Genomic DNA, 27510 nt, shown 5'->3' with positions numbered 1-27510 from the left:
ATCATAATATTGCTTCAGCACACCATTTAAAATGGGCTCATTCGCCGTATTTCATTGGGTTATGAAGCTCATTTTATTACCTGGTAAATTATAAACTATAGTTAAATGAGAAATGTGTTAAAGTGTGGAACATTTCGAGTCTCTAATATGCATATTAATCCCAGTGAGGCCCTCTGGTTCAAGTGACTGGATTCAGTTACATTGCTGCGTATCATTCAGTCCAACATTTACAGCATGAAGTTCATGTCTGAAGGGATTTCATTTCTCCCACGTCTTTCCATTGCCCCCCCCCCACCCTCTCCCCTATCCGCCCTCCCGCCCCAAACGCTTTCCCGCTCTATGCTCCCGCCTCCCTCAGGGTTAATGTCTCTCTATTGCATTCCCCGAAGGCCGACCTGCAGCATTCCAAGTGGTCAGTTTCAGAGGCAGCGCTGGCCGCGCCCGCCCGGCCACCGCGCCCACCACAAACCAACACAGTGCATTAATACTACTCCCGGGAGGTGAGCGGCACCTGTTGGCCTGCTGAAACCGAACACCCCGAACCCCTTTACCACCCCCACCCCACCCCGTCTCTACATCTCCCACAGGTACCACCCCGATCCCTGCAAGGACGGGAGGGTGGGAGGTGGGGACGGGACGCCCTGAGAATAACGGGATCCGTAACACAAGCCGCCGCGTCTCGGTTCGCTCCGTGCGCATGTTTACAGGCTATAAAGCGTTTCCTGGCTGCAGTTGAAGGGGGCAAGGGCTCGTCTATGCCGGGACGCCGACCGCACCGTAGCGTACATACTCCTCCGTTACGCCCAGTCTGGAGCCAAAGATAACCCCCCGGCAGGGTATATTTGGGTCCCCGGGCGAGCAGTTGCCAGGCCCGAGGTTATTTTTAGCTTTACTCAAGTCACCTGGCTCGAGTTGCAGACTGTTACCCGGCGAGGCGTCTCCGTCGGGCGGGCACACAGTGCAAACACACACAAAAACATTCACATTCGAAATGAGTGGTCCTCCCGCGGGTAACGCTGCAGGTTAAAACGGCACGCCGGGATAAACAAACGGACAGATACGCTGGAACTCTGCAAGCAAAAACGGGGGGAGGGAGGGGATTCCTGGACGGAGTTGAGACGCACCGACACACACGGGAACACGTCGGCTTCGTCACGGCACAAATGTCACCCGGCATGCAACGGTTGTTCCGGTCGGAGTGGGGGGGGGGGGTGTTAAATATATGACGATACACATTTACAAGCATCCCTCCAACATCTGCGACAAAAACTTCATGATGCTGAGCAGCAAATAAGTCAGTGTATTATTGTCTTTCTGTCCGACACACTAATCGATAGAATCGGGAGTCGCACCTATCTGGCAGGTCTTTCCCGTCCACTGCGGAGGACAGAGGCACTCGAAGCCGTTCTCCATGTCGATGCAGGTGCCGCCCTGAGCGCAGGGGCTGGAGGCGCACTCATCTGTGTCTGAAACATAAAACTCGTATCAGAGCCACAATCACGACAAAATAAACAGACGTGTCTCTCTGCTGTCTAGTATTTGCTTCAGTTTTGTACGTCGCGTTTGTTCTCGTCACACCGGAGGGCCGGCAGCAAGTTCATCTAATCTACCGGCTCCTCCGGGCGGTTTTTAATGCTCTTGCGGCAGCTACATCTTCCCATTTTCCCAGGAGACTGCTCCCGTTGCCGCAGGAACGAAGTGCAGCCCAGCGATGTGCGCGGAGCAGAATTTATTGATCGCACCTCGTATTTAACATTAAGTCGAGCATTTTCTGGAACTTAATGGGGGAAGTAAACAGTTGATAAATCAAGACACTTTATCATCTTGATAGAGATATTAAATATCTCTTTGGAAAAGTCCTTCTAGACCCAGCTCAGATCCGTTGAAGTTTCACCTTTGGCGCAGGTCGGTCCGGACCAGCCAGCGGGACAGTGACACTCAAACCCTGACGGGACCTCGTGGCACGTCCCTCCGTTGGCGCAGGGGTTTGACACACAGGCGTGCTCCGCTGAAAACAAAGTGGTAAATTATTCAATTCTCCAAAACGCACAAAAGACCTTCGGTGGGATTTCGGGTGCGTCTCCTTCGCACGCTCACCGATCTCGCAGTTCTTGCCCGAGTAGCCGTCCGGACAGGCGCAGTTGTACTCGTCTGGTTCCGTGTTCATACACGTTCCTCCGTTCTTGCAGGGCCGGTTGGTTCCGCAGTAGTTCAGATCTGCACGGCAAAGAAACAACAATGTCAAATAAAAACCTATAAAAGAAATGGGTTAAACGCTTTGACCTCTCGTCTTTCTGCAGCTCCGTGCTGTTTGACTTCTGACCTACAGCAGCCGCCCACGGTGACTTGTTGTTGCCCAAAAGCTTTTGATTGTGGGTTCGAAGGAGGACAATGCAAGGACATATTTATGGCAAATGTAATTTCTACCTTAGTTTTTCTGCATCTTGACCAATAACGCTGTGTCCTCATGCGACTTGTGTGGCGCCGGGCAAATCAAACTTTAAAAAGGACCACGCCCGTCATTACGCGTGTCGCAACTTATTCACTGCTCTTCCAGAGAACCAATGCTTTCCATTCACTTCCACGCAGCACGGAAATCAAATGTCAGGCAACTGAAACTGGCTCGAGATACGAGATCTATGTCGCAGTTATTGTTTCAGTTCAACATCACGCACATTTTTCTCAAGCAGGTTTCTGTTAATTGATTGAAAAGAACGGAAATGAACGGCTGTTTGAACATTAATGCAAATAAAAAGTTACGTCGATCAAAAACGGCCAAAAAAAAATACAAAAAAATAGCGTTTTAAATAAACAGAAGAAATCGTCTTTATGCCAAAAAATAACTTCAACGACTTCACGCACGAGATGAAAAAAACTGTCCGGGAGTGCGGCTTCCTCTGACGTTAAACATCTAGACACACACGGAAACAAATGCATATCTGACAGGTTGTTTTCCCACACGGAGGGTCTGACCTTTGTCACAGAGCAGGCCGCCCCAGTTCTTCTCACAGCTGCACTGCCAGGGCTCGCTGCAGGTACCGTGAACGCAGCCCGGGTACGGCAGGCACTCGTCGCACAGAGGACCCTGCCAGCCGTAGTTACACCTGCAACACACAGCGGGCGCCAAATGTTCTTAGTTCTATGACAGATTATTAGTCGGCGTTGCTACTCTAGTTTTCCTTCCCTCCTTTAAGTTTCCTTTCTTTGTTCTCTCTCTTTTTTTTTACTTGCCTCCTTTCTGCCCTTTTCCACTTACTTCCTTACACCCTTTCGCTTTTTTTTTCTTAAACTATTCTATAAACCTGATAATCCCACATTTGAGGGATGTGTGATTAACTTTTAGTCCACGTTAGAGTACATTTTACTCCTACTTGTTCATTTGTGGCTAAATTAAAAATTTAAAAGTCGAAGTAGAGGGAATATCAGGGCACACGGATGCACTTAAAAACGTGGGGGGGGGGCAATGAGAAATAGCGAGAGTTATGTAGCAATAACAAAAAAAGTTATTTACTACTTTTACAATGTGTGGAAACAGCATGATGTCAGGCATCATGCCAGTTTAAAGACTGATGCTGCGGGTGCCAAATAAAAATGGTGAATTTCACAGTGGGAAGAAGAGTGTGTGTGTGTGTGTGTGTGTGTGTGTGTGTGTGTGTGTGTGTGTGTGTGTGTGTGTGTGTGTGTGTGTGTGTGTGTGTGTGTGTGTGTGTGTGTGTGTGTGTGTGTGCGCGTCAGGAAACACAGAGCAGTGCTGACGGACTCGCAGCAGTGATTTGCTGGACAGAATGTCTTCATCGAGGTGGGTGACATGTTTGACGAAGCCCTCTTTGGAAACACAGCGCCAGGGGACATTCCTCAGCAGTGTGTGTGTGTGTGTGTGTGTGTGTGTGTGTGTGTGTGTGTGTGTGTGTGTGTGTGTGTGTGTGTGTGTGTGTGTCATGCTGCTTTCCCACATGTACACTTTCATTTCCAGTTAACTTTTAGAAAATATTTTCACACTTTATCAATGAGTCCTCATGAAAATAATTATTTCTTACATTTTTGTATTTAATTGAGCCCAGGTGGGATTTTTTTTTTTTAAATAAAAAAAGTGATAAAATCAGTTATTTTAACATGATTTCAGGAGAAATCAAATGCATTAGAAATTGATTGCACTGCAAATAAGGGTAAAACTTTCACTTTTTATAGGATGTAAGGCTTCAGCTAGTTAATTATTTTCATTATTGGGGGTTAGAGTTATTAATCAGTGTTTTATTTTCATTCAGTCAGACTAAAGATGCAACAATTATGTGAAATAGTTCACATAATGTCTCATCACAAGTTCTCAAATACCAAGACAAAGTCTAAAAATCACTTGCAACAAGAAACATCAGATAAATATATATATATTTATATATAAGTGATTATTGGGATAATTGTAATATGCTAATTGGATCCGGAGCTTTTGAGGAAAACACTTAAAGCAGTCTTGTACTGCGTGTGTTCCCTCGGCCCTCTTCCTGCGTCGCGAGCCCGGTCGAGGTCAAACTTGGAATGAGCTCGCGGGTTTGTGTGGAGCGATGGGATGGTCAAGTGGGGGGAAGTGGGGGGAGCGGGATGGGGGGGGGGGGGTTAGCTAATCTGTTGGTTTATGGCAGCACTCTGTTATTCCAAGGCCAGCGGTAACCTTGCCCCACCTGTCCTGTCATTTCTCCGTCTGGGGCTATTTTTAAAAGGGAGCGACCCCCCCCCCCCCCCCACCCCCACCCCCGACTCCTGTTCACAAACACTTCAAAATGGACGACCAAAACAGCAGTGATGTATGGCTCTGTAGTGAGCGGGAACACAGTGACAGACTCATTGACTTTTAACTGCAAAACAAAAACAAAGACACAAAGTTTCTTGCAACATTTGCAAGCTGGAACGCCTTTAACTGCACCGCATGACCACAACAACTTCCATCTGATCTGACTCTGTGTGTGTGTAAAGCTTAGTGATATGTGTGTGTGTGTGTGTGTGTGTGTGTGTGTGTGTGTGTGTGTGTGTGTAAAGCTTGTGTGTGTGTGTGTGTGTGTGTGTGTGTGTGTGTGTGTGACGGGGGCCATGTGTTGGTGTTGTCCGGCCCCGCTGGTCTGTGGTCAGCAGCGGTGCCCTGCACACTGTCAGCTCTGCAGCGGCGGACAGTCTGTCTGTCTGCAGTGTGGGATAGCAGGGAAATGGTTTCAAGCAGCCGCAGGCCAAGGGTGGCATTACCCACAAGCCCTGTTGCCGCGCCGCTGCCGTCCCATCAATGGAAGGGGCCTTGGGGGCCAGCCGCAGCCCAAAATATCCCGCCTGCCCACAATCCCCCCCACCACCACCACCACCACCACCACCTCCTCACCCTCCTCCGCCGCTGCTGCCCCCTCAGGGAAAAAAAAAACCACACCCAGAGGACGGGACGGTGGGCAAACGGCGGAGGTACAGGGGACTGCTGCCGTGTTTGTGTGTGTGTTTGTGTGTGCGTGTGTTTATGTGTGTGCGTCGCTGCTGAATTATTTACAGGCAAGTCTGGCGCCCAAATCCAGCGGACGGACTTAGCCTGCTGTTGCCTAGCTACATGTTTAGCAGTGTCACATGAGGGAGCGTAGGTTGTGAATGCGCTGTGTGTAAGAAACAAGATACCAAACACACATTTTTAGTTTCCCTCTGCCAGGCTGAGATGCTTTTTCCCCCCCGGTTTCTCTCTCTTTCTTCTTCTTCTCTCTCTCTCTGTCTTTAACCCTTCAGTCTCTGCTCCTGCTTGTATATTTCTCTCAGATTCACTCTCATTTGTTTCGTCAGTATTTGACCGTTTGATGGGATTGCTCCCCTGAAGGATAAACTCCGGGTTGATGCAACTTTTTAACCTCATTTGTGCAGTTTATGACGTCATTTCTATCAGCTAAAGTCAGCTTGGCTGGATTGTGATGAGCTTCGTTGTTTTACGCTGATATTAAGTAAAGGTCCACTCGCTTGCTTTTTCGAGCACTTTCAATCACTTGACATCTGGGAGACTGGGCCAAGTTGTTGGGAGTTTTGTGCCCATATATGACGTGTTGACAGCCTAGCCATCCCCATGACAACTGAGCAGCTGAAAGCTCCAGAAATGCCAGTGCGTGACCCTTAAATTAAGATTATTAACATCTATTTTTAAGGTTAGAAGTTCAATTCAATTACCAATATAAAAAAAGCGATGGAATCTGAGTAAACATTTCCATTTTCTATCCTTAAACAAAATGTCCAGTTTATTATCCAAGCCACTTTATTTGGAGGTCAGTGCACATGAAATGTCGGTAATATTCAGTTGTTGTTTTTTTTTCATGAAAACTGTGTAACTATGGGAAGTTTAATCGGTCAAAGTTGAAGCACAAAGTTGGTCTGTATCTTGTGATGAATTTCTGCAATGGACTGCTGACCCACCTGATCACCTGACGGCTTGTGTTCCCTTTAAAAGATCTGAATGAGGCTCTAAACCCTCCATATCTGAACCTTTCGGGCTCCACCCGAGTTTTCTAAAATATTACATTAAAAAAGAATTCATATAAAACGGCCATTTTTCTCTATTGTGTAGCGTTGTGTTTTGATCACGCACGTCCGTTTTACGTCCGTGGCTGTTAACTAGCTTCTGAGCTAACTGTCGCACATTTACTCTGATGATTTTAATGAGTGGGTTTAGATTAATGTGGACTGTGTGCTATAAATCAACAACAAAAAAGCTGTTCTTCTCTTTTCTTTCTCAGCAGTGTGTGTGTGTGTGTGTGTGTGTGTGTGTGTGTGTGTGTGTGTGTGTGTGTATTCCTGATTGCAATGAAGTCACATGTTGAGGCACATTCCAGGGTTGTTCTTCTCTCTTCCAATCCTCTGGCCATTTTCACTGAGAAATGTTAGCCTCACTTTTTTTTTTTTTTAACGAGATCTTAACTAAATCAAACCTGCCTCAGTATAAAACCCTAACTTCCCTCCCCTCTGCCAACCCTCCTCTCCTGGCATTTCCAAACACTTGGCACTCTGCGCGTGTGTGTAGTTTGGCTTTTTAAAGCTCGTGCTCCACTGTGTCTAAATGTACAGCTTAGTTCCACATGTAATCAAATCTAAATTTCTTTCTGCTGCCTCCTCTCCTGTTCACAGAGCTGCTAGAACAAACGCCTGTTCAGCCTTTTTTTTTGTTTGTTTTTTTGTTAAGGAAGAAATACTATTCCGCATTTGCTAGGAACTCGTCGACTATGCCAACGAACTTTCAACAAAGCTGATGGGATGCATGTTTTTTTTTTTTTTTTTTAAATGTCGGTAGTAAAGTGTTCTTCTTCTTCTCCTTTTATTGGTTGATTCATCAGTTGAGCTGAATTTACCCAAGCGGCCACCAGCAGTGTCGTCACCTGTTTGTTTGTAAACGGCCTGTCAATCAAAAAGACACGCCCCCCCCCCCCCTAACAACACCGAGATAACTTGCTGAAAAATGTATTGACTTTGCATTTAATGAAAGAAGTTGAATGGGAGTCTATGGAGCCGGAGGCTTTTTGGAGCCGACCTCTAGTGGCTCTCGGTGGTATTGCAGTTTAAGGCACTTCCGGAAGCTACATCCACTTTTATAGTATACGGCCTATGGTTTTACCCCACCTCGCCCCTCTCTCTTCATCCCCGCCTGATGTCTGCAGCTCCTCCTCACTTCTCAACAGGCGAGTGCCAGCCATAACAAGGTACAAGATAAGAGGAGGTGATGTGGGCTGCAGACATTGGAGTGTGTGTGTGTGTGTGTGTGTGTGTGTGTGTGTGTGTGTGTGTGTGTGTGTGTGTGTGTGTGTGTGTGTGTGTGTGTGTGTGTGTGTGTGTGTGTGTGTGTGGGGGGGGGGCACAGTGCTTTCTCCTCTGCTGGAGGAGGATGAGGGAGGAAAACATGCAGCAGAAAAAACAGGCCTCTCTCTCTCTCTGTCTGTCTGTCTGTCTCTCTAGCTTTAGGAACAGGAAGCAGAACAATGGCTTCTGGATCAGAGTGGAGCTGAGGGATGGAGGTGGAGGGATTGGGGGGTGCGGGGGGCACAGACACTTCACAGGGAATGGGGGGGTGAAGCTGGTGGGTTAGGCTGCTTGGTATGTTATCAACAACCCTCCCACCCCCTCTCTCTTCATCACTCTGTTGTGTCACCACTGTTATCCTCATTAAGCTCTGACGGAGGGGCTTTCCATCCAAACAACGCCATATTTTAACATCACTTGACAGCAACGCAGCGAAGTCAACAAAGTGGTACATGCAAAAAAAAAAAAAAAAAAAACGAGAGGCCACTTACTTGCAGTCCCCCGGCATGCTGCAAGCCCCGTGCAAGGGACTGCATCCTTGTTTGCAGATGGCTTATGGGAAGAAAAAGAGAGACAAAGTCACATGTTTGAATTTAACCCAAAATGGTGACCAAAATCAATATTTTATAAGCATAATTAACACGAACATCATAAAAATCAGATTTCATGTGTTTCTTTGATCGCGAAAAGGCTTTTCTGTGGTAACAATGGATGGCCGAGTCACCGTCGGAGGGTCGAAGGTGCCTTCAGCAGTGACAGGAGTGTTTTCAAACATTCTTCACATTTTTGCAAAGTGACACTTGACATGAACTTCCAAGGTTCTTCCGAAAAGGGCAGTCAGGAAGTGAAGACTGAGGACGCTGTGTCCGTCCGTGCGATCACAGAAACTTATGATGTGTCCAGTTTATTTTTGGCTGGCGACTTTTTTTCTGTCATTTAAAAACAACCATGTTCATGGATGTTTATTTTGACACTTAAATAGGAGCTAAGGCAGCAGCAGAAAACTGTTTTCATACTTAATTACAGGAAAATGATTAGCAGCTCGTTTGCATTTCATCACTTTCTGCCATTTTAATCTTGATTTTAATTTAAAAGCTTTTTACGTGCGGAAAATGTTACAAGTATCAAAAGAGTCAAAGAAAATAAACTAGATTACCTTAATAAATGTTAACAATGCAACTGAAGGAAAGGTATGTTGAAGAGAAAAGTAAAAGCAGTTTTTTTTATAAATTTATTTGGAAGGAAAGAACAAACTATATTTTTTTAACATTTATTTGAAGGGTTGTTTTTAATCAATGTTATCAATGATCTTTTTGTATTTTTATGATAGCCTGTAGAACTGTATTTAAAAAGATCAACTAGTTTTAAAAAGTAAATTTTTTTTTGTAAAAATGGAAAACAAGTAAAAAATAAGAATTCGTATTGATAATGTTTTATGATGGACTGTTTATTGCTGTCCGTGTTTACAGTACGACTGACGTGTCCCCACCTGTCTTACAGTCCGGTCCAGTCCAGCCCTCCATACATTCTCGGTTGCCAAACTGGTCGCACACGTAGTGGCCGAAGTAGTCGTCGCGGCGACGGCAGACTTTGTTGCATTTGGTGCCGTAGTAGTGTTCGTCGCAACGCACGCGGATGGTGTACTCAATGCTGGCGATCAAGCTTTTATACTCCACCGGCTGCTTGTCCTCTCCGGGGTTGATCATCCCTTTGTAGATGCTGCGCTCAATCAGCAGCTCCTCATCTGGAGCAGAAAAAAAAAATACAAAAAAATAATTCAGAAACAAATGAAGAACAAAATAAAAATAAGAAATCAGTGGAAAGTTTGTTGGTATGATAAAACCCACAACTCATGAAAACATCTTCAAATTGTGTCCAATCAAAAATAGATTTCATCTGGCTTGATAAATAGAGCGGGGTGTCATCTGCATAGCGATTGATATTTATGCAGTGCTTCCCGATAATATTGCCAAAAGAAAGCACATATAGGATGAAAAGTAGCGGCCCGAGCACAGAGCCCTGTGGAACTCCATGACCATTGTTTGTGTGCGCGGTGATTGCTAATACTAACAAACTGTAATCTATCTGATTAATAGAAAGTAAACCAGCTCAGTGTGGTTCCTTTATTCCCAAAGATTTCTGTTAAGTTTTCTGTTTCTAGGCTATTGAGTACTCTAAATCTTGACTGAAAATCTTCTAGCATACCATTCCTATGAAAATATCCAGTATCTCTCTAAGCTCACCACTTTGGAAGAAATCCAAAGCGACAAACCTGCCATGCATGTTCTCGTTACGGTTGCTGGGCAAACAACCTTCAGGAGAAGGGGTTTGGCAACCATTCAACTGACTATTCGACCACATTTTCAGCTCTATAGAACAAATTTAAGAACACAACAAAGCTCAAAAGATTTGGTATTTCAATCGGTTCGAATGGAGAGCCTAAACAAAAAAGTTTTCTCAATGGCATTCCAGGGACCAGGACTGATTCCGGTTGAGGGATTTGACCCACCAACCTGGTGTTCAGTGAGATTAGACAATCTACGAATGCCTCTAAGAATGCCTGTTGTTAGCACACATCAGAGGGAAGGTGTAACCTCCGGTCACACATCACCCCGTTCCACCAAGAATGTGCAAGAAGAAAAAATACGTAAAGAGAAAGAATAGGAAAATTAAGCGAGCACAAACAAGAGGGTGTAGGAGCGAGGTCTGCGAGGTCTTGATAACCGAAACGCTTTTTCACTTTTCCTGCTTGGTGAAATGCTTTTCTGTCCCTCCCCCGCCGCCCCCCGTCCTCCCCCCCACCCTCAGGATATCCAGCCCCGACTCCATCGGAGCCAGGCCGGAAATAATAAGAGACGGGGAACAGGCGAGGAAGGGCGACATAGGAAAGGCCCTTTAGCTTGTTCTCAAGGAACTGAAGCACCGTGACCCAGCAGGCTTTGCTGCAGAAGGACTCATCTTCGCTGAGTGTCGTCTTGAGTGGAGAAAAGCGCAACCGTATCCGGGGTTAATGGGTTAAACCCACACAGGACAACACTGCAGCAGCTCAACCAGTATCATAGATCGCATTAATTCACAAACTGTCACTGTCCTGTGAAAACAATGTCAAAGTCATCACGAGATAACCTCGGTGATAAAGCTGGTTTCAAGTAATCCAAAGGTTCTTGAAGGTTGTTTGTTTTATATAGCTGAAGCCATAAACGGAGACTAAATACATTAAGATTATCTAGAAAACGCTCAATCACCAAATGTGGAGGTACGTGGTTTACGGCGGACAGCAACAACCACTGAATTTAGCCTTGAACATGCCTTGACGACAATCTTTTTCTTCTTCTGCTTTGTTTTTGTTGTATTTCCCATCACATTTCCATTTATTTCCCTCAGGTTTCAACTCCCGCAGATGTGTCCCCCACCTCAGTAGTTGTCAATGTGCCAAACAATTTTGTTTACCCCCCCCCCGACGGTATACGTATAGAATCACTGTACTATTCTCCTGATAGTGAATTAAACCGCTGGACTGCAGCCAGGTGGATGGCAGGCAGGTATTAACTGGATTATGCAAGTATATTACATTTTCGACATTTGGAGTTCAACATATTTGACCCAAGTTATTTTTTGAAACAAGTTGTCAGGATGTTAAGCTTAATGAGACAACGAACTTTTAAAATAAGACATTTAAAAAATATATATGTTCGCTATGTTCATTGGAATAATGTCTTTTTTTTTTATGGTCTTCACTGTATCATCAACAAAAGAAATTGTCTCCAGTGTTTTAGTGTTTGTGAAATTTAGCTCTTTCTTAATATCGTGAGCGTAATTGCTGAAGTTTGAAACGGTAGAAAAAGACTGAAAAAGATAAGACGGCGAGAATCCATTTTCACACTGTCCTAATTTTCAGAGTCTCAGTGTGAGTTAACACACTGCCACAGATTTCAGTCCCACACCCACCACCTGAAACACCCAGGCACTCCACTCACTGCTGTTCATCTCCAGCAATTAGATATAAAAATATAGACCAATCATGAGCTCCCTACTGTCGTGGAGGAGACACGCTAAGAGAGGCCGTTGTTACCAGGGAGAGCAGGAGAGAGGGGGCCATTTAAAACCGGCTTATATAAACAACGAGGGTCTTTTTAGATCCGAGCAGCTGATCGAGTCGAGAGCAACACGACGGGCCGTGCTTTGAAAAAACAGAAAGAAGGAAGGACTTCATTTTGAAAACAAAGAGCGGCCGGTTTGTCCAACAGCTTTAGTTTTTCAGCCAAGGGCCAAACAAGCTGCGATGCAACAGGAGTGCTTTGTATGGCGGCTGCCAACTCTGACCTTTGACCTCTTTACAGCTTGTTGCTTGTAACAGCGTTGAACTCTGACCTCGAGTCAAGGCTATGAGTCAGGTACAAGGCGGGAAAAAAAAAACAAAGAAAAGAAAAAAAGATCGACTTTCAAATTCTGTCCTACAATTGCCAAAAGCGCATCATAAATCTTTTTCCTGCAGGATATAACTTGACACACTCGCAGCCACTTCTCAGCAGTAAAAACGTAAATCACCTCATTTTCACTGCTGACATCAACTCCGATACCACTTTACTTTTCCAATACTGTACATGTTTACATTCTCAGTGTTGTGTTACCGGGACAGAAATGTGGATATATTCTGCAGTTTTCTTGCCAACATTTTTGTTTTGTTTTGTGGTTGTTGTCAACAAGTTCGACGAATCAACCAAAACCAACAACGTCTCAACACTTTCCTACGTCTCCAACCTGTCTGGGGCTCTAAGATCCAGGCCCGTTGCATGATAACTCAATCCATAAAACACTTAACAAATACCATGTATAGTTTGTATTTATAAAAAAAAAAAAAAGGCTTCGCAACGCTTGTAGTTTTTAAACAATTAAATAAGAAGATGTGGGTTTCTCAGGGACTATTTTCAGTGGCGGATTAATCCAAATTTGGTGCTCTAGTCAGTATTTCCCCTAGTAGGATGATGCATGTTGGATTTAATAAAACTAAATTAGAGTTTGTTTTCATTGTAATGAAAGAAAATGTGCCCCCAGTGCAACAGTGTGGCTCACTGATGTGTTTATAATCGTTTTTGGAGAACAATGGAGCTCTGTGGTTCTTTAAGACACACAAAATTGTGTTCAATTTGGGAAATGGCTACAAATATGGATCATCACCACATTTTTAACTGGAATGTGATGTGTGAAGCTCTCCGGTGCGGATGGTATCGGTTTATCTCCACCAACAGCTCCGGCCCTCTGTTCTGCCGCCATGTCTGTTTTGTTCTTTAAAGGCAGGCCGGGGGCTTCCTGAAGCATAAACAGCCTTCGCAGGGCCGTCTTTTTATTATTTATTTTTTTTCTTCCCGAGGGCCTCCTCTCCAACCTGCTGCCCAGACCTGTTCACACACACACACACACACACACACACACACACACACACACACACACACACACACACACACACACACACACACACACACACACACACACACCCCCGGCTGAAACTCACTTCAGAAAATTCACCCACATGCTGAGCCACGTTGGAACATCACGCCGCTGTTTGGTGTTGATTGCTGCTCGGGAAGTCATTTTTAAAGGGGGAGTTTGACAATTAGGGAACAGAACAACTCTGATGTCTTTGAACGACATCTTGATTAACGTGAGAGGTGTTGGTGTCTTCCGAGACGGGCTAACGGTTTCTCTCTCCTTTTAGATTTGATGCTACGCCACTTCACTGTTTTCTGACATTCTGAAGACCGAATCTGAATCAAATCCAGCAGATTAAATGATCATGAAAATAACCTATAATGCTAAATCTGTCATTTTCTATCCACAAACAGATGTTTTTTTTGTTGTTTTTTTATTCATTGACTAAATGTTTCTGCACTATTTCTGTAAGTCCTGCTGTCGTTTGCTGCGCTTGAACTGCATCGTAGTTTGTTAACGCTGTTTCTTTAAAAGCAACTTTGACATACTGTAGGCACCGAAACTACGCTGCACTGTAATCACTTGTGTTGGCAGGCAATCAGAGGACTCGGGTCGGGCTCTCGGGCAAAACAATACATGACTGGGACATTGCTCGATTTCTTTGGGATTTTGTTTTTCCGATGCACACCTGGATAGGTGACAACTCTCTCTTTCTCTCTCTCTAATTATCTGACAGTATCACTAATGTTTGCTCCACCTTGCAGGTAACAGTCACAGCTGGATGCTAACAGGTTCTTGCCTGCTCTCTGACGTGCGTCCAAAAGTAATTCCCCCAAAACAAAAACATTTTGGAAATCCCAAAGTGAGGCAGAAAAACACAAAGGACACTCTGGAAATACATTCGTGGAGGCTGTCTGCTTATTAAATAATGAAATGTATATTTACAGCTTGCCCAGAGTGACTCACGATGAAGACGGGTAAGCGTTTCTCTTGGCTGCTGAGAGACCTACTGACAGATTCGGAGCTCAAACGCGCCGTCCAGAAGCCTTCAAGACGGGACGTAGTGATCGAGATGTCAGCACCTCCCGCCTGTCAGTGCCTCTGATTCCCCCCCCCCCCACCCCCTCCCCCGCGAGGATAAATAAAGCATCCTTTCCAGCCATCCCACCCTCACGTCTACAGGTTAAACGACTAAAGCGTCCCGCCACCGTCCGTCCAGGCTGCGGCATGTCGGGCCTGTAATGCCGGGCCTGTCACGGTGCGTTTCGGGATAATGTGCGGTAGCCGGACAGCTGCCGGGGATGCTAATTAGGAGACAGGCATCAGAGTGGTGGGGAAGGAGGGGGGGGGGGAATGAGGGACTGTAATTAATGGCTTAACAAGGCAATGCTCTCACAGGCTTAATATAGAGGAGAGCCCGAAAAGCAGCCCGAGTGAACCTGAAGAGGGCGAGGCGGTGGCAGAGGAGCTCGGTGAAGCTATGTGTCAATTACAGTTCGGATCTCCTCACAGGACGTTTTTTTTTTTGATTTTGGGATGGCTGCTCATTTTCTATAATGTCATTATGAAACAGACACGCTCAGACGCAGCGATAACCTCCGAAAAAAAATGGCACACACCTCCCATTCCTTTCATTTCAGTCATCCACTTTCGCAACGGGAGCGGCGCTCGCCGTCTGGCCTCCTTCGAGATCACGCTCGAAGGTGTCGGGATGTTTGAAACGAAATTAGATTGTGGAAACATTTACCGCCAAGATAAACGCGTGCAAGACATCAATGAGTAATGGGGGAAACGGTGATAACGGTGCACCCCTTTTGGATGACGTTTCATTGAAGACTGGCTCGGCAGAAGGAAATTGATATATAAAAAAATAGACGTGGCTTGACGGGATTCCCAACCGATGATTAGATTTAAGTCAGCTTTAAAGCATCTGACTTTAACAGCTGTTTGGAGATATTTACTGTCCATGTTGCATGTAATACAACGTTAGACAAATCTGGAGGCTCAACTCGATTCGCTTTCGGCACTTTTCTGGATTTTATTTTCCATTGCTGACACACCTCTCTCAGTGGAGCTGGGTGGTACAAGCACCTGCTGGATCCTCTCAAAAACAACCAAACAGAAGAACCTCCTCAACTGACCAAGATTGGGATTTTGAGGGTTGGAATTTATCAAGTAGTCCGGCGAATAAAGAAAAAAAAAACAATTGTGGTTTTAGCCACAAAAAAAAAAAAAGTACCGAGTGCTAGCCACAATTTTGGCCCATTGCGACACCAAAGAAAAATGTGAGGTGAGGCAGATATATTCAAGTCGTACCGTGCGGAGGAAGAGCAGCTATTCCCAACATTCCTCAATTAACCTTTCTTCCTCCCAGCGGTGTTGGAAAACAAAGCCAAAAAAAAAAAAAAAAAATCACTGAGATCAGAGGAGCATGTGTAAACAGGATACAGCTGTACACCCAAAAAAAGAAAAAGAGCGTGTACAGGCAACCGGCAGGTTAGAACCAAATTTACAGGTAGATCCATCGCTCCCGGTTCACACGGTCAACCCTGACGACTTCTCAGGTATGTGTTCTCGTGGAGAAACTGGCGTGCTCCGAACTGTTGAATAAGTTATGATGCCAAGCACATTCGGGTGCTGCGACATGCCCCCTCATCTACTACACATTTACAACGAGGGTGGAAGATCATAAACTCGACCCGAGATCTCGAGCAAACCGATCTGGATTTTGTGTCAAAGAAAAACCTGCATGGCAAAAAAAAAAAAAAAAAAAAAAAAAAAAATACTGTGGCCAAACGTAGAGCTAGGGCAGGTAGAAAAGGACACAACTCTTGTCTTACCGTTGCTGTGCGTGCCGTTGTCCCTGTCCCACGCCTCCACCATCACAGTGTACGCCCGCTGAAACACAGACAGGAGGAGGGTGGGGGGGGTCAAAGGTTATCTCAGGGCCATAGTAATACAGAAACACACACACACACACACACACACACACACACACACACACACACACACACACACACACACACACACACACACACACACACACACACACTCCTGCTGAAACTTGGACACTGCAAGACGTAGACATGCACAGTTATGAGCCTCCGTCACTCATAAACAGACTCACATGAGTGCTGCGCGCGCACGCGCACACACACACACACACACACACACACACACACACACACACACACACACACACACTGCAACGATGGGAAAATGCGTCTCGTTCCCACACTGCTGTCACTGATTATCCTCCGTGTGCCCGAGGCTGGTTAACAAGTGTAAGCCGCTGTTCTGTCCAAGAACAAAACATTCACCCGGCAAAAAAAAAAAATACAAAACACCGACAACGTACATCCTTTTCACATTTCACCCGACGTAACTTTTATTATGATAATTAGGGTTTTAGAGTAAAAAAAATTAAAAAAAAAAAAAAAATCTAGTTTTCCAGCGTCATCTCCGGCTCAGGCAGGGATTCATCCTCTCAGTCGTCCTCCCAGTGTTTGCATCTTTTTATCCGCAGCATGTATTTTTTCAGTTCTTTTCGCAGCTCAAGCTCTCAAGGAAGGACTTCGAGGCAGTCCAGGGATGATCTGACCCCATCTCCTCTTGAATATCCTTCTAGTTATGTAAATGATGCGACCAGAGATGCTCCAGAAAAGGCCACGTGTTTTAACGAGTGGGCCTAAACTGTATACTGGACCACCGAGTAGCAGCTCGTCTCAACAGATTTTTGGATAATAGAGTTAAATCTGAAATACCGCCGAAAGGAATATAAGCACGTTTAACCTCAGTTAGAAAATATCGCAAATGATGCATTGCGTGAATGTTAAGACTGAATAAATCACAGTGTAGTTGCAAAGCCCCCTGATTAAGGGAAGGCTTCTGAGGAATAAAACCACAAAACTATGAACGGTGCTTAACTTTGAATACAAGCAGAGCTGTTGGTCAAGAAAAAAAAAAAACAGACTACACACAAGTTCTACATAAAGCATCCAGATGTAGTTTAAAGTTGGACCCCTAATAAAACCTTCACGCACTTCCTGGCGTTAACACTGCCGGATTACTGGAGAGCTGTGTTCAATAACACTCGCAGCTACACTGATTGTCACACAGCACTGAGACCTAAGATGTGGTGTTACGTGTGTTTTGTGTGCAAAAAAAAAAAAAAAAAAAAAGGCCCAGCATGCCTGCACACTATGTCCTACTTTCCAGCGGAGAGGAACGCCGCCGTCCCACAGCAACAAACTCAAACTCCGGATTGTTTCAGGTGCGCTTGCCTTTCTTTCCTTTTTTTGCCCCCCCCTTTCTTTTTTCACGGGCATCAGCAAACAAACGGAGACGGAGCTCGCTGTCCGTCAACTGCATGGGGCCGGACGAGCAGCTGCGAGTTCCCATGACCCAAGTGTGACTCGGTGTGACGGAGGGGGCTTCGCAGGGAAGATTACAGGGGAGGTTACAAAGTGCCGCTGGGAGAGATTAGAGACACAGAGGAGACGCAAACATGAAACACAAAGGTGAAGGGCTTTATGTGCTTTAAAGGAAATTTCAGGGTACTTTTTTTTGGTGGTGGTGCCATGTTGTTGATGCTTGTAGTTGCTGTAGCGTGCGTTCAAGCAGGTTGGTCCCCAGGGCAAACGAATTGAATGTTATACGGTTATTATGGCTCCGACTAATAGGTATTTTCATTTCCAGTTAATTATAGAATAAAGAAAACATCCAAAACCGATACATGCTCACAGGTCTGCCCGATAATAGGCTTACAGGATTAAGCCAATTTCAAAAGTGTGGGCAAATACTTTTTCTATGGAATTAATTTGGTATAATTTCAGCACTAACGAGGGTTAAAAGCTGCTCATGTTCAGACGGATCTGCTGTTTTTTTAGGTTTTTTTTTTCTTTGGTCCTCAGGTGTTTGCTCAGAAGTTGTGTTTCGGAGGAACACGAGTATATCTGCAGTGGAAGAGGAAATCCAGAAAATAACCTGATGCCGAAAGCGAGTAGAGTCGAATAGAGTCGAGCAAGTACCAGGAAGAGGAACTTAATTAATGTGTATATGGGTACATAAAAGTTTAAAGCCCCTGTCATCCATTCCTTTCTTCTCCTCTCCTCCAAACCCAATTAATGCATCTGGTTTCCACTATCTTGAATTTGAAATAGACCGAGTTTTGAGCCACTTTCTGGCTCTCGGACTGAATCCAAAATGAAATCAAATGTGTGAAAATGAACCCAGCAGATTCTTCGGGCAGGTTTCTCTGAGCCTCGAAGTGTCTTTGTAATGAGCTTCCACAGTGAGAGAGAGAAAGCCAGATGCACTCACAGCAGCATTTCAACACCACCACCCCCCCCCCCCCACCCGTCCCCCTCCCTCCAGGAGAGCGTAAAGATGTGTTACAGCATCACCGCGAGGCCCAGCCGGGCCGGGATGCGGCGGGAGACGCAGCTGAGACGACATGAGGACGACACGGGGACGGGCTGCGGTCTCAAATTTCACTCCTCAGACTGTAAACGCAACAATTAAATGAACCACCTGGTTCACTACAGGCAGACTGTAGGCTTACAGCTGTACAATTTACGATCAGCCATCATCATCCAAAATTACAAGGATGGAGCTGCGTTTCTTCAGGCACTTCCGAAAGGGTTGTCAGTCCCGATTAGTCAACTGGGGCTGCAACTAATAATCGTTTTTGATGAATGTGCTGATTATTTTCACAATAATGTGGAAAGTAGAACACCGGAAAGCGGCCACAGTCCAGGAAGATATCTCCAGATAATAGTAGAACCCTAAAATATGACATTTACATGAATGTAATACCAACAGGAGCAACGAAAGCTCACATTTGACAACCTTGAACGAGTGTAAATCACCAATGTTCAGACTGCCAGCCCAAATCAGATTTTTGCCATATTCAGATTGATTTTTGAAAGTCTGAACAGGAAAAAAAAAAAAAAAAAAACGGTATCACAGCAAAACGTGAAATAGACACGCAGGTCCACGGCAGCAAAACGTGGGATGGTTCTGCTTCGCCCCGTCTAGGTGTGAAAGTTACACGTTTTCCTGTCGTGGACGAAATTGAAACCTACGGCATGCTTAGAGCCGTGTGACTTACAGGAAAATGAAACCTTTAGCAAAATCACGTGGTTGAGGTTTGGAAACAATAAACACCTTGAGAAAAATGTTGTCGCCTCCTGGATTCGAACCTCGGATTTCTCGCGTTGCGACGCCATCGACGGCAGAAGAGACGGAGCCAGCGGAACCGACGCTGCCGCGAGCGGAGCGCCGACGGAGAGCGCAGATTGTGTGGCCGCGGAGGACAACGGCGACCGACGCGCCGCCGACGGAAGCCGAAAATAAACCGTCTGCTGACACTTCCCGTGCCGGCAGCTTCCGCGTCGGAAGCGTTAGCGGCGGGTGCGGCGTTGCCACGGCAACCAAACGCGGACAGGTTGGCGATGTCCGGACGGCGAACCCGATCTGCCCGCTCGCGAGCGAGTCCGTCCTAAACATCTGATTTGAGAAAGTCTGCAGTTTGAACGTTCTGATAATCCCAAACCCGAGGCCAACCGCAGCCCCCCCCCCCCCCCGATCCCGACCCGCCTCCCCTCCGACAGCTCCCCACGACGCAGCAGTGATTTATGAGCCCGGCGAGCCGCCGTAACTCTGCGACGAGTGAACGCGAGTGGACGTCATCATAATCAATCTTCCCCCTTTGTAATCAATTTTAAATGTCACCGCCACCGGCTCCCGGACAGATGGGGGCTGTCCCACGGCCTCGGAGCAGCCCGACACCACCGTGGGTTGTGTGTCTGCGTATACAGATATCTAAGTCTCTGTGTGTGTGTGTGTGTGTGTGTGTGTGTGTGTGTGTGTGTGTGTGTGTGTGTGTGTGTGTGTGTGTGTGTGTGTGTGTGTGTGTGTGTGTGTGACCGAGATGAAGTGTGTCTTTGCGTGCAGCATACGTGTCCTTGAAGGACAGGAGCTGGAGGATCAAAGTGTCACGTCCCCGCTGTCTGCAGTCAGACGACCTTATGAGTCGACTCTTTACGAGTGTGCAAGTGTGTGTGTGTGTGTGTGTGTGTGTGCGTGTGCGTGTGATATGGGGTTTCGCAGTGGGAGCGAGGGGGAGCGTGAGGGTGTGTTGGGAGACACTTGACACCTCCTAACCAATTTACAGGAGTCAGAGGGATTTGAGTTTTCATTAGGCGAGGAGAAACCAGCCCACCTCTCGCCGCCTTCACCTGTTCAATGAATAAATTACTGCTTCGGCAGGAACAGCCGCCAGCGACACACGGCTCTGCCGAGAATACGCTGTACAGTCTGGAGCCGCCCCACGCCCTCCGAGTGTTGTTGATTATACATGCTAATGAAGCTTTTCTTCCACACAGAAGTGCGGCGGCTGCAGCACGTATAATCAGAGTCACCTTCACTTGATTTCTCGATGTATTCATGACTTCCTGTATAAAAAAAAAAAAAAACACTAAAAAAAACCCGCCTTCAACCGCAGAGTCTCGATTTCAGTCATCTGGAGAACCTCTGGATTACAGTGGGTGTGATGATTTTAGATCGAGCCGACAAATCAAACGTCAATAAAAGCCGAAGCAGAGCCAATGATATTAAACCGACAACAAAATATATATATAGAAGTATAAAAATACAATTATTTTTCATCAGCTTCGGGAGTCGTCGTCATTGATAAATAAAACTTGGTTATTATATCTGGATAGGATGATTGACAGCTCTTTCTGATGTCCTTTAAACAATCCGAATTAGCGAGCTAATGGCGGCAACAAAAGCCTCCATGTCTGAAGAGACAAAGAAATAAGAATTTAGCTGCAAGAGGTTGTTTCAATATTAAAGCCGCCGTTTTTTTTTTGTTTTTTTTTTTAATTAACAGGATGTTCAGTGTAAAACCACATCCAAGAGCGTTGCATCACAAACATGTGAAACGTAATCATACGTTTTATAGTCGAAGGTGGATTAAAAATCAAGTGGAATGTTCCTTTAATTGAAAAGCCCCAGCAGCAGCAGCAGCAGGGAATTCTTAATGAAAAAAAAAAGAATAATAAAATCCCGAGACCCAATTAACAACTTTACCAGAGTTGTGATGAGAGGGGGAGGGGGAGGGATTGGGGTGGAAGCGGCGACAACACCTGTCACGTCACACCTGTTAGTCTATTGACATGAATAAAACATGTCGCTCCCGGCAGAGAGCTGCTCGGATGGTTAATTTAGCACGTTATTAACGAGGAGGAGCCCCCCCCCCCTTCCCCAAACTCCAACCCCCTCCCACCACCACCACCACCGTCGTCTCTCTAAGGAGGCCTCGCTGCGCCAGCCCCTCCCCAGAGGAGGCCCTCGTTCAGACGGCAAAGCTAATCAAAGCTAATCTAATCAGGTCTTTTATACGGAGCTGCGGAACGGTGAAATGACCCAATTCACTTTTCCCACACCAAACGCGCAGAAAAGCTATTTCTGTCGCTCCGGGTCACGCAGGCTCCTCCAGCGACGGGGCAGGAATTCTGTGAATCGGTCTTCCGCGGTTCAATCGATGGCATACGAGGGGGGGGGGAAACACCGCCTCCAAATCCATCGGTGAGGACGGAACCGATAAAGAAGCGGGACTTCTTGAAAATCCTTCATCTGCGGCAAAATGTTTCCTCTCAATATTGCAAGTTGAAATATGCCCACGGTCCATTTTTCAGCTCGTTCAGGGAGCAACTTTCTTTTAACGTCGGGCTCGTTTCTGTGATTTTCGTTTGTCCCTTAAGACGTCGAAGCCGAGCGTCGCAGCAGGCAGGGCGAGTGCGGCAATCATCGCGTTTTTGTTTTTGTTTGTTTTTTGTATGACCTCCTCATCAAACGCAATGAGGTGCTGCAACTGGGAATCTGCAGCATTCACTCACACAGCTGCTGCACACACTGTATATGAATGTGGGTACAAAACCACAATTCGTTTTATTATCTTTATTGGTGCAAAATAGCGATGTCAGCAGCAGTGAAATCCTCAAAAACCCGTAAAAAAAATGAAAAAGAACAAATATTTGTAAATATTTTATTGGTTCCTTCATGCGTTTGCTTTAATTTATTATCCGATCTTTATTTTTAACTGCGGCATTTGTAATTTAACTCGTCGACGCCGAGTTTGAACTCAGATTCTCTTCTGTTGTCCTTGTTTGTGAAGAAGCACTTTAGTTTTGAACATAAATAAAGTATTTATTATCATTGTGCCTATGTTAGGCACCTATGTGCAGTGTTTTGCTGGAAATGTGGGACGAAGAGCCAAATCCAGACCGACCGGGACCGTAAAAGTCCGCAGTGACTCACTGGAGGTTTTTCCACCACCGACCAACTTCGAGACGTTGCCAGAGAGACATTTCATTGGTCAAAAAAAAAAAAAAGGTGTTTGTTCGAGTCCCATGCAGCTCCAGAGGTGTGAGAAGAGGCGGCAAGGAAGCTTTCAGGGCAACAGAAGGAGTCAAATGGGACGACAACAGAAACTTCAACTCCACCTCAGACACCTGATATCAGCAGAATTTCTTGCTTGATGCAAAAATGCCACAGAACTAAAGTCTAAAAGACGAGTTGATAGACAGAAAAATGTCTTCATATTATTACGAGCGATTCACCGTTTTTACATAATTTAGAAAATGAAAATGTCAAATGTTAATGTGGAGCTTCTCCAACATGAGGATTTACAGAACTTAAATGCTGATTTGTGCTGATATCGATATAAATCAATAAGTTTAATACCCAACTGTAATCCTGACTGGAATGATTTGATAGTGAAGATGATTAGTCGGTGCCCCGCTCTGAATAGGGAGCATGTGGACTGGGATTTAATCCCTGCCAGTGGAAAATGTATTACGAGTTGCCCTACATCACCGCCTCCCGGCGCAACATCGTCCATTTCAGAACCCCGATAATCGAAGGTCAGGGTGTCTGTGTGGACACTTCAACTGAAGAATGATTTCTTTCTGCACATAAGTGTTGTATTTGTATTTGAAGGACGCACTTTTCAAATATTATTATTATTTTTTTTTTTAAATGAGCGGAGACTTTAAAAATCGCGGTCTTTAAACAATTTGAGATATCTAAACCGGGTTTGGAACTCGAGTCCCGGATTCTGGACGCGGAAGATCCGAGACGGCCGGAACGACCTCCGGGATGGATCCTTCTCCGGCCTTCTTTCGGTCATCCTCTCCGAGCAGCGCGAGAGAGGCCTTACGCAAACGCCGCTCAAATCCGCTGCGGACATTTTGCCCGACGCAGCTGCCCTCCTCCGTCTCCGCTTCCTCCTCCCCCTCCTCCCCCTCCTCCCCCTCCCGATAACTCAATATCTGGGCACAAAAGCGGAGGTATAAAAGTCATTGTTCCCGCTGAAAGGTGCGGGGGACAAAGGGGTTAAGGGCAGCCCTCGTTTCCAGAGCGCCGGCGGGAAAGTGATATTCATGCCGTGGGAACAAAACAAAACAAAACAAAACAAATCGACTCCATCGACGACGCGCCTGCACCTCACGGAGGGGAAGCAGAGCGACGAGGAGGCCGCACGCAACGCAACCTCCGACCGTCGTTTCAGCCGAAGCGCTGCGCAAACCTGCGCGTCCGCCGTCAACGCAACAGACAAGGACGCGCAGACGCATCGGGGACAAAGACCGCAGCAAACCAAGTTTAAAATGGAAAAGGAAACTTCAGTAAAGGGTGGTTTTGTTGACGTACTAAATTACTCACTTACTCTGGAGCTTTTAACTGCCATCACATGGCTTTCATCGGCAGAAATTGTATCAACTGCTCTCTCTCCCAAGTAAAGAATGAGCTATTTTTAAGCAAACTTTGACGGGAAGTTGTAAAATAACAAAACAAATAAAAAAAGTTTTTTTTTTGTTGTTTTTTGTTTTTTTAAAAGAGCAGTTTTAAAATCGACAATTACACGACAACTAAAAACGAACTGCGCCAGCTGATGAAGACCTCGCCGTGCTGCTGAAAGCTCCGGGAGAGGTGGAGCTTGAGCAGAGGTGGTTTTGCCTCAACCGAGTTCACTTCAGTTTCGACAAAACACACCCAAGTTGTGACAAACCCCGAAACATCCCTTCGAGACTGAATGTGTAAGTCCAGAACTTTCACTTTCTTGCGCACCGAAATAGCAGCAGCAATACCAGAAGTGTGTGAGAGTGCTACGTGGGGTTTCTCCATGACGGGGAACGTTGGGTAACAGAGATTACTGACTGAGAGGGTTTTTTTCGGCCCCACACGAGTTGAGAAACCCGGCTGAACCTTCGCCCAATCCCTCCGGAGGGGACGGTTACGACAGGCCGCGGTGAAGAAGAAGAAGAAGAACAACAACAACAACAACAAGAAGAACAAGAAGAAGAGGAAGAACAAGAACAAGAAGAAGGAGAAGAACAAGAAGAAGAACAAGAACCAGAAGAAGAAGAAGAAGAACAAGAAGAACAAGAACAAGAAGAAGAAGAAGAACAAGAAGAAGAAGAAGAAGAAGAAGAAGAAGAAGAAGAAGAAGAAGAACAACAAGAAGAAGAAGAAGAAGAAGAAGAAGAAGAAGAAGAAGAAGAAGAAGAAGAACAAGAACAAGAACAAGAAGAAGAAGAGCAAGAACAAGAAGAAGAACAAGAACAAGAAGAAGAAGAACAAGAAGAAGAAGGAGAAGAAGAACAAGAAGAAGGAGAAGAAGAACAAGAAGAAGAAGAAGAAGAAGAACAAGAACAAGAAGAACAAGAACAAGAACAAGAAGAAGAACAAGAACAAGAAGAACAAGAAGAAGAACAAGGAGAACAAGGAGAACAAGAAGAAGAAGGTTTCTTCAGCGTACTTTTGGGGGAGCCAAAATGATGAGTCACGGTGCATTCGTGTTCACATTGGCTTGGTTGTTTGTCCACAAAATGACAGTCATGTTGCGAGGCCCGTCTTCGTGTGCCCTTAACTAGAAACACCAAAGAAGAAGAATTACCAACAAACAAACAAAAAAAACCCCGTCAAAGCTAGCTCGAAGCAAACCTCTCATTTCTTGAAACTTTTATAAAAAAAATTAAAAAAAAAGAAAGAAAAAAAATCAGGTCGTGGCCTACAAACCTTTCTAACCAGATGGGGATCCAAAACTCCTGGTAGCTCTGCTGGTTAACAGTGTGGGCCTGAATGAGCCAAATACCAAAATACGACACAGATTTTTATTTTGTTTTTCTTCCCGGGGTGTTTCGGACCCAAAACAAGCAAACCGTAGGTGTGAACGCACCCTCAAAGCTCGCAAAACAAGCTAACCAAAGCCAAAGAAGATCTCTTAACGCGCAAAATATGTAGCTACGGGGTGTTTTCTCCGTCGGTCGGCGCTCGGAGAGATGGGCAAGATAAACACGAGATGGACGTGAGACAGTGCGGCGGATAAATAAATACAGGAACAATGGTGGGTTTGGTCGAACACCACCTCCTTCTCTCTCGTTCCCATCCCGCCTTTCGTAACGTCTCCCCTCGGTGGTTCGGGTCCGTTCGGGCTCTTAGCCGGGCGGACAGCGGCTGGGAGTCGATAGGGAAATTAAGCTGCTGCTGTGTGTGTGTGTGTGTGTGTGTGTGTGTGTGTGTGTGTGTGTGTGTGTGTGTGTGTGTGTGTGTGTGAGTGCGTGTTGCGTGTGCGAGAGTATGTGTGTGTGTGAGTGTGTGTGTGTGTGTGTTGCGTGTGTGTGTGTGTGTGTGTGTGTGTGTGTGAGTGCGTGTTGCGTGTGCGAGAGTATGTGTGTGTGTGTGTGTGTGTGTGTGTGTGTGTGTGTGTGTGTGTGTGTGTGTGTGTGTGTGTGTGTGTGTGTGTGTGTGCGTGTGAACAGGCTTTAATCACCACTGCTCAGCTCATTGCTCACAACACATGCATTTCATTACCTCGCCTCGCATTATGAATTTACTGTACACACACACACACACACACACACACACACACACACACACACACACACACACACAAGAGACGCAGGCTCACAACACACTCGCGGAAGCAGGACGTCACTAAACACAATTTTCAAGTACATTTTTGAGATACTTGTACTTGGATTATTTCCATTTTATGCCACTTAACTTCTACTCCGCTACGTCACAGAGTCAAACATTGCCCCCTTTTTTTTTTTTTTTTTTTTTTTAACTCCACAAAAACAGCTTCAGAGCTTTCAAATTTGCAAAAGAGGATATTTTGCGTGTAAATTAAACCCGCCGTCAGATATCTTAAATCAGCTCACCGCGATCATTTTTGCACAATAGTTTGTGTTTTCCTCGCGTCGTTTTTCACCCGTTTGAGACCGTTGCTCTTTTTAACGCCTCCGTCTCGTCCCCTCGGCTTCTTCTGCGGTTTAAAGGCACCGCGGGTGAATAATTAGTGAGATTTTGTGATAAATTAATCATCGGTAATGTGGTTTTAATGACTGGGTAGGTAAAGGCAAATGATGGAACAGCTGGTAAATTCGGAAGGTTGCATTATTTTACCGCAATGGCGCTTTTGAAATCGGGAAAAGACAACAACGACGCCAAAATGTAGAACAATATCTCACGGGGCGGATATAACATCGGCGAGTTGCTCGGCTCGAATGCACCTTTGTGACATTGGATTCTGCGTCCGTCCCCCTCCCCCCCGTGCGGCAGCCGAGTTGGCCCCCCCCCCGATGTTTTTGCCGACGCGACCGCAGCGCGCGGCACAAAGCCGCCTTTCTATGAACACGCCAAGTCACGCGTAGCATAGCATCGGCGGCATCGACAATCGATCAGGGCGGAGCGGGCGGAGCGGCTAATCGCACATTTGCACGCCTTGCGAGCAGACCGGGGTCATCTGACACGGGGACCGAGCGTGGGAAAGATGAGCAGGGCCGCAGCTAACCGAGGTTACGGCACGTAGCGGAGCCTCGGCGCGGTCGGGCGGCAGGCTTATTAGAGACACACGGAGAGAAGGTGCAGGAGGAGGAGGAGGAGGAAGAGGGGAAGCTATTTTCCTAAAAATACAGATTCGGCTTCGTGAGGCACAAGAGCGCGTGGGGGAGTGTTGATGTTTTAAACTCTTGCACGCATGAAGAAAAGGAAAACCGCGTTCAGCTCTGCGGAGGAATTCTCCAACTTTCTGGAAGCTAATAAAGGAAGCAACCGATTACGAAAGATGTCACGCGGTTGTTCAAAGACGCCGGGGTTGAGACTCCTGATGCTCGATGCGTGTCGGAGCTCCAACGCAGTTTCAAGCCGTTCTCGCCACAGACGCACACCGAGCGACGGATCTCAGCGGCTCCGAGAAGTCGGCAAGCCTCTTCA

General features: G+C 46.0%; 1 protein-coding gene across 2 annotated transcripts in view; it reads right to left on the bottom strand.

Moving 5' to 3' along the window:
• LOC138636386 (protein jagged-2-like) overlaps positions 1-27510 on the bottom strand; it is a 49037-nt gene that overhangs the window by 14618 nt on the left and 6909 nt on the right. For both annotated transcript variants that reach the window (XM_069724379.1, XM_069724380.1), the window contains exons 3-9: positions 16065-16122; positions 9284-9538; positions 8286-8346; positions 2974-3104; positions 2098-2217; positions 1895-2008; positions 1353-1466 (exon numbers count right to left, since the gene is read on the bottom strand). In XM_069724379.1, coding sequence (XP_069580480.1) covers positions 1353-1466; positions 1895-2008; positions 2098-2217; positions 2974-3104; positions 8286-8346; positions 9284-9538; positions 16065-16122 — 853 coding nt within the window. The remainder of the gene's footprint in view (positions 1-1352; positions 1467-1894; positions 2009-2097; positions 2218-2973; positions 3105-8285; positions 8347-9283; positions 9539-16064; positions 16123-27510) is intronic.

This window comes from Brachyistius frenatus, unplaced genomic scaffold, assembly GCF_029030835.1.
Source record: "Brachyistius frenatus isolate BFR_SWC_R1_liver_20210118 unplaced genomic scaffold, ASM2903083v1 Contig_374, whole genome shotgun sequence".
Taxonomy (NCBI): domain Eukaryota; kingdom Metazoa; phylum Chordata; class Actinopteri; family Embiotocidae; genus Brachyistius; species Brachyistius frenatus.
This window is presented reverse-complemented; position numbering and strand designations above follow the sequence as displayed.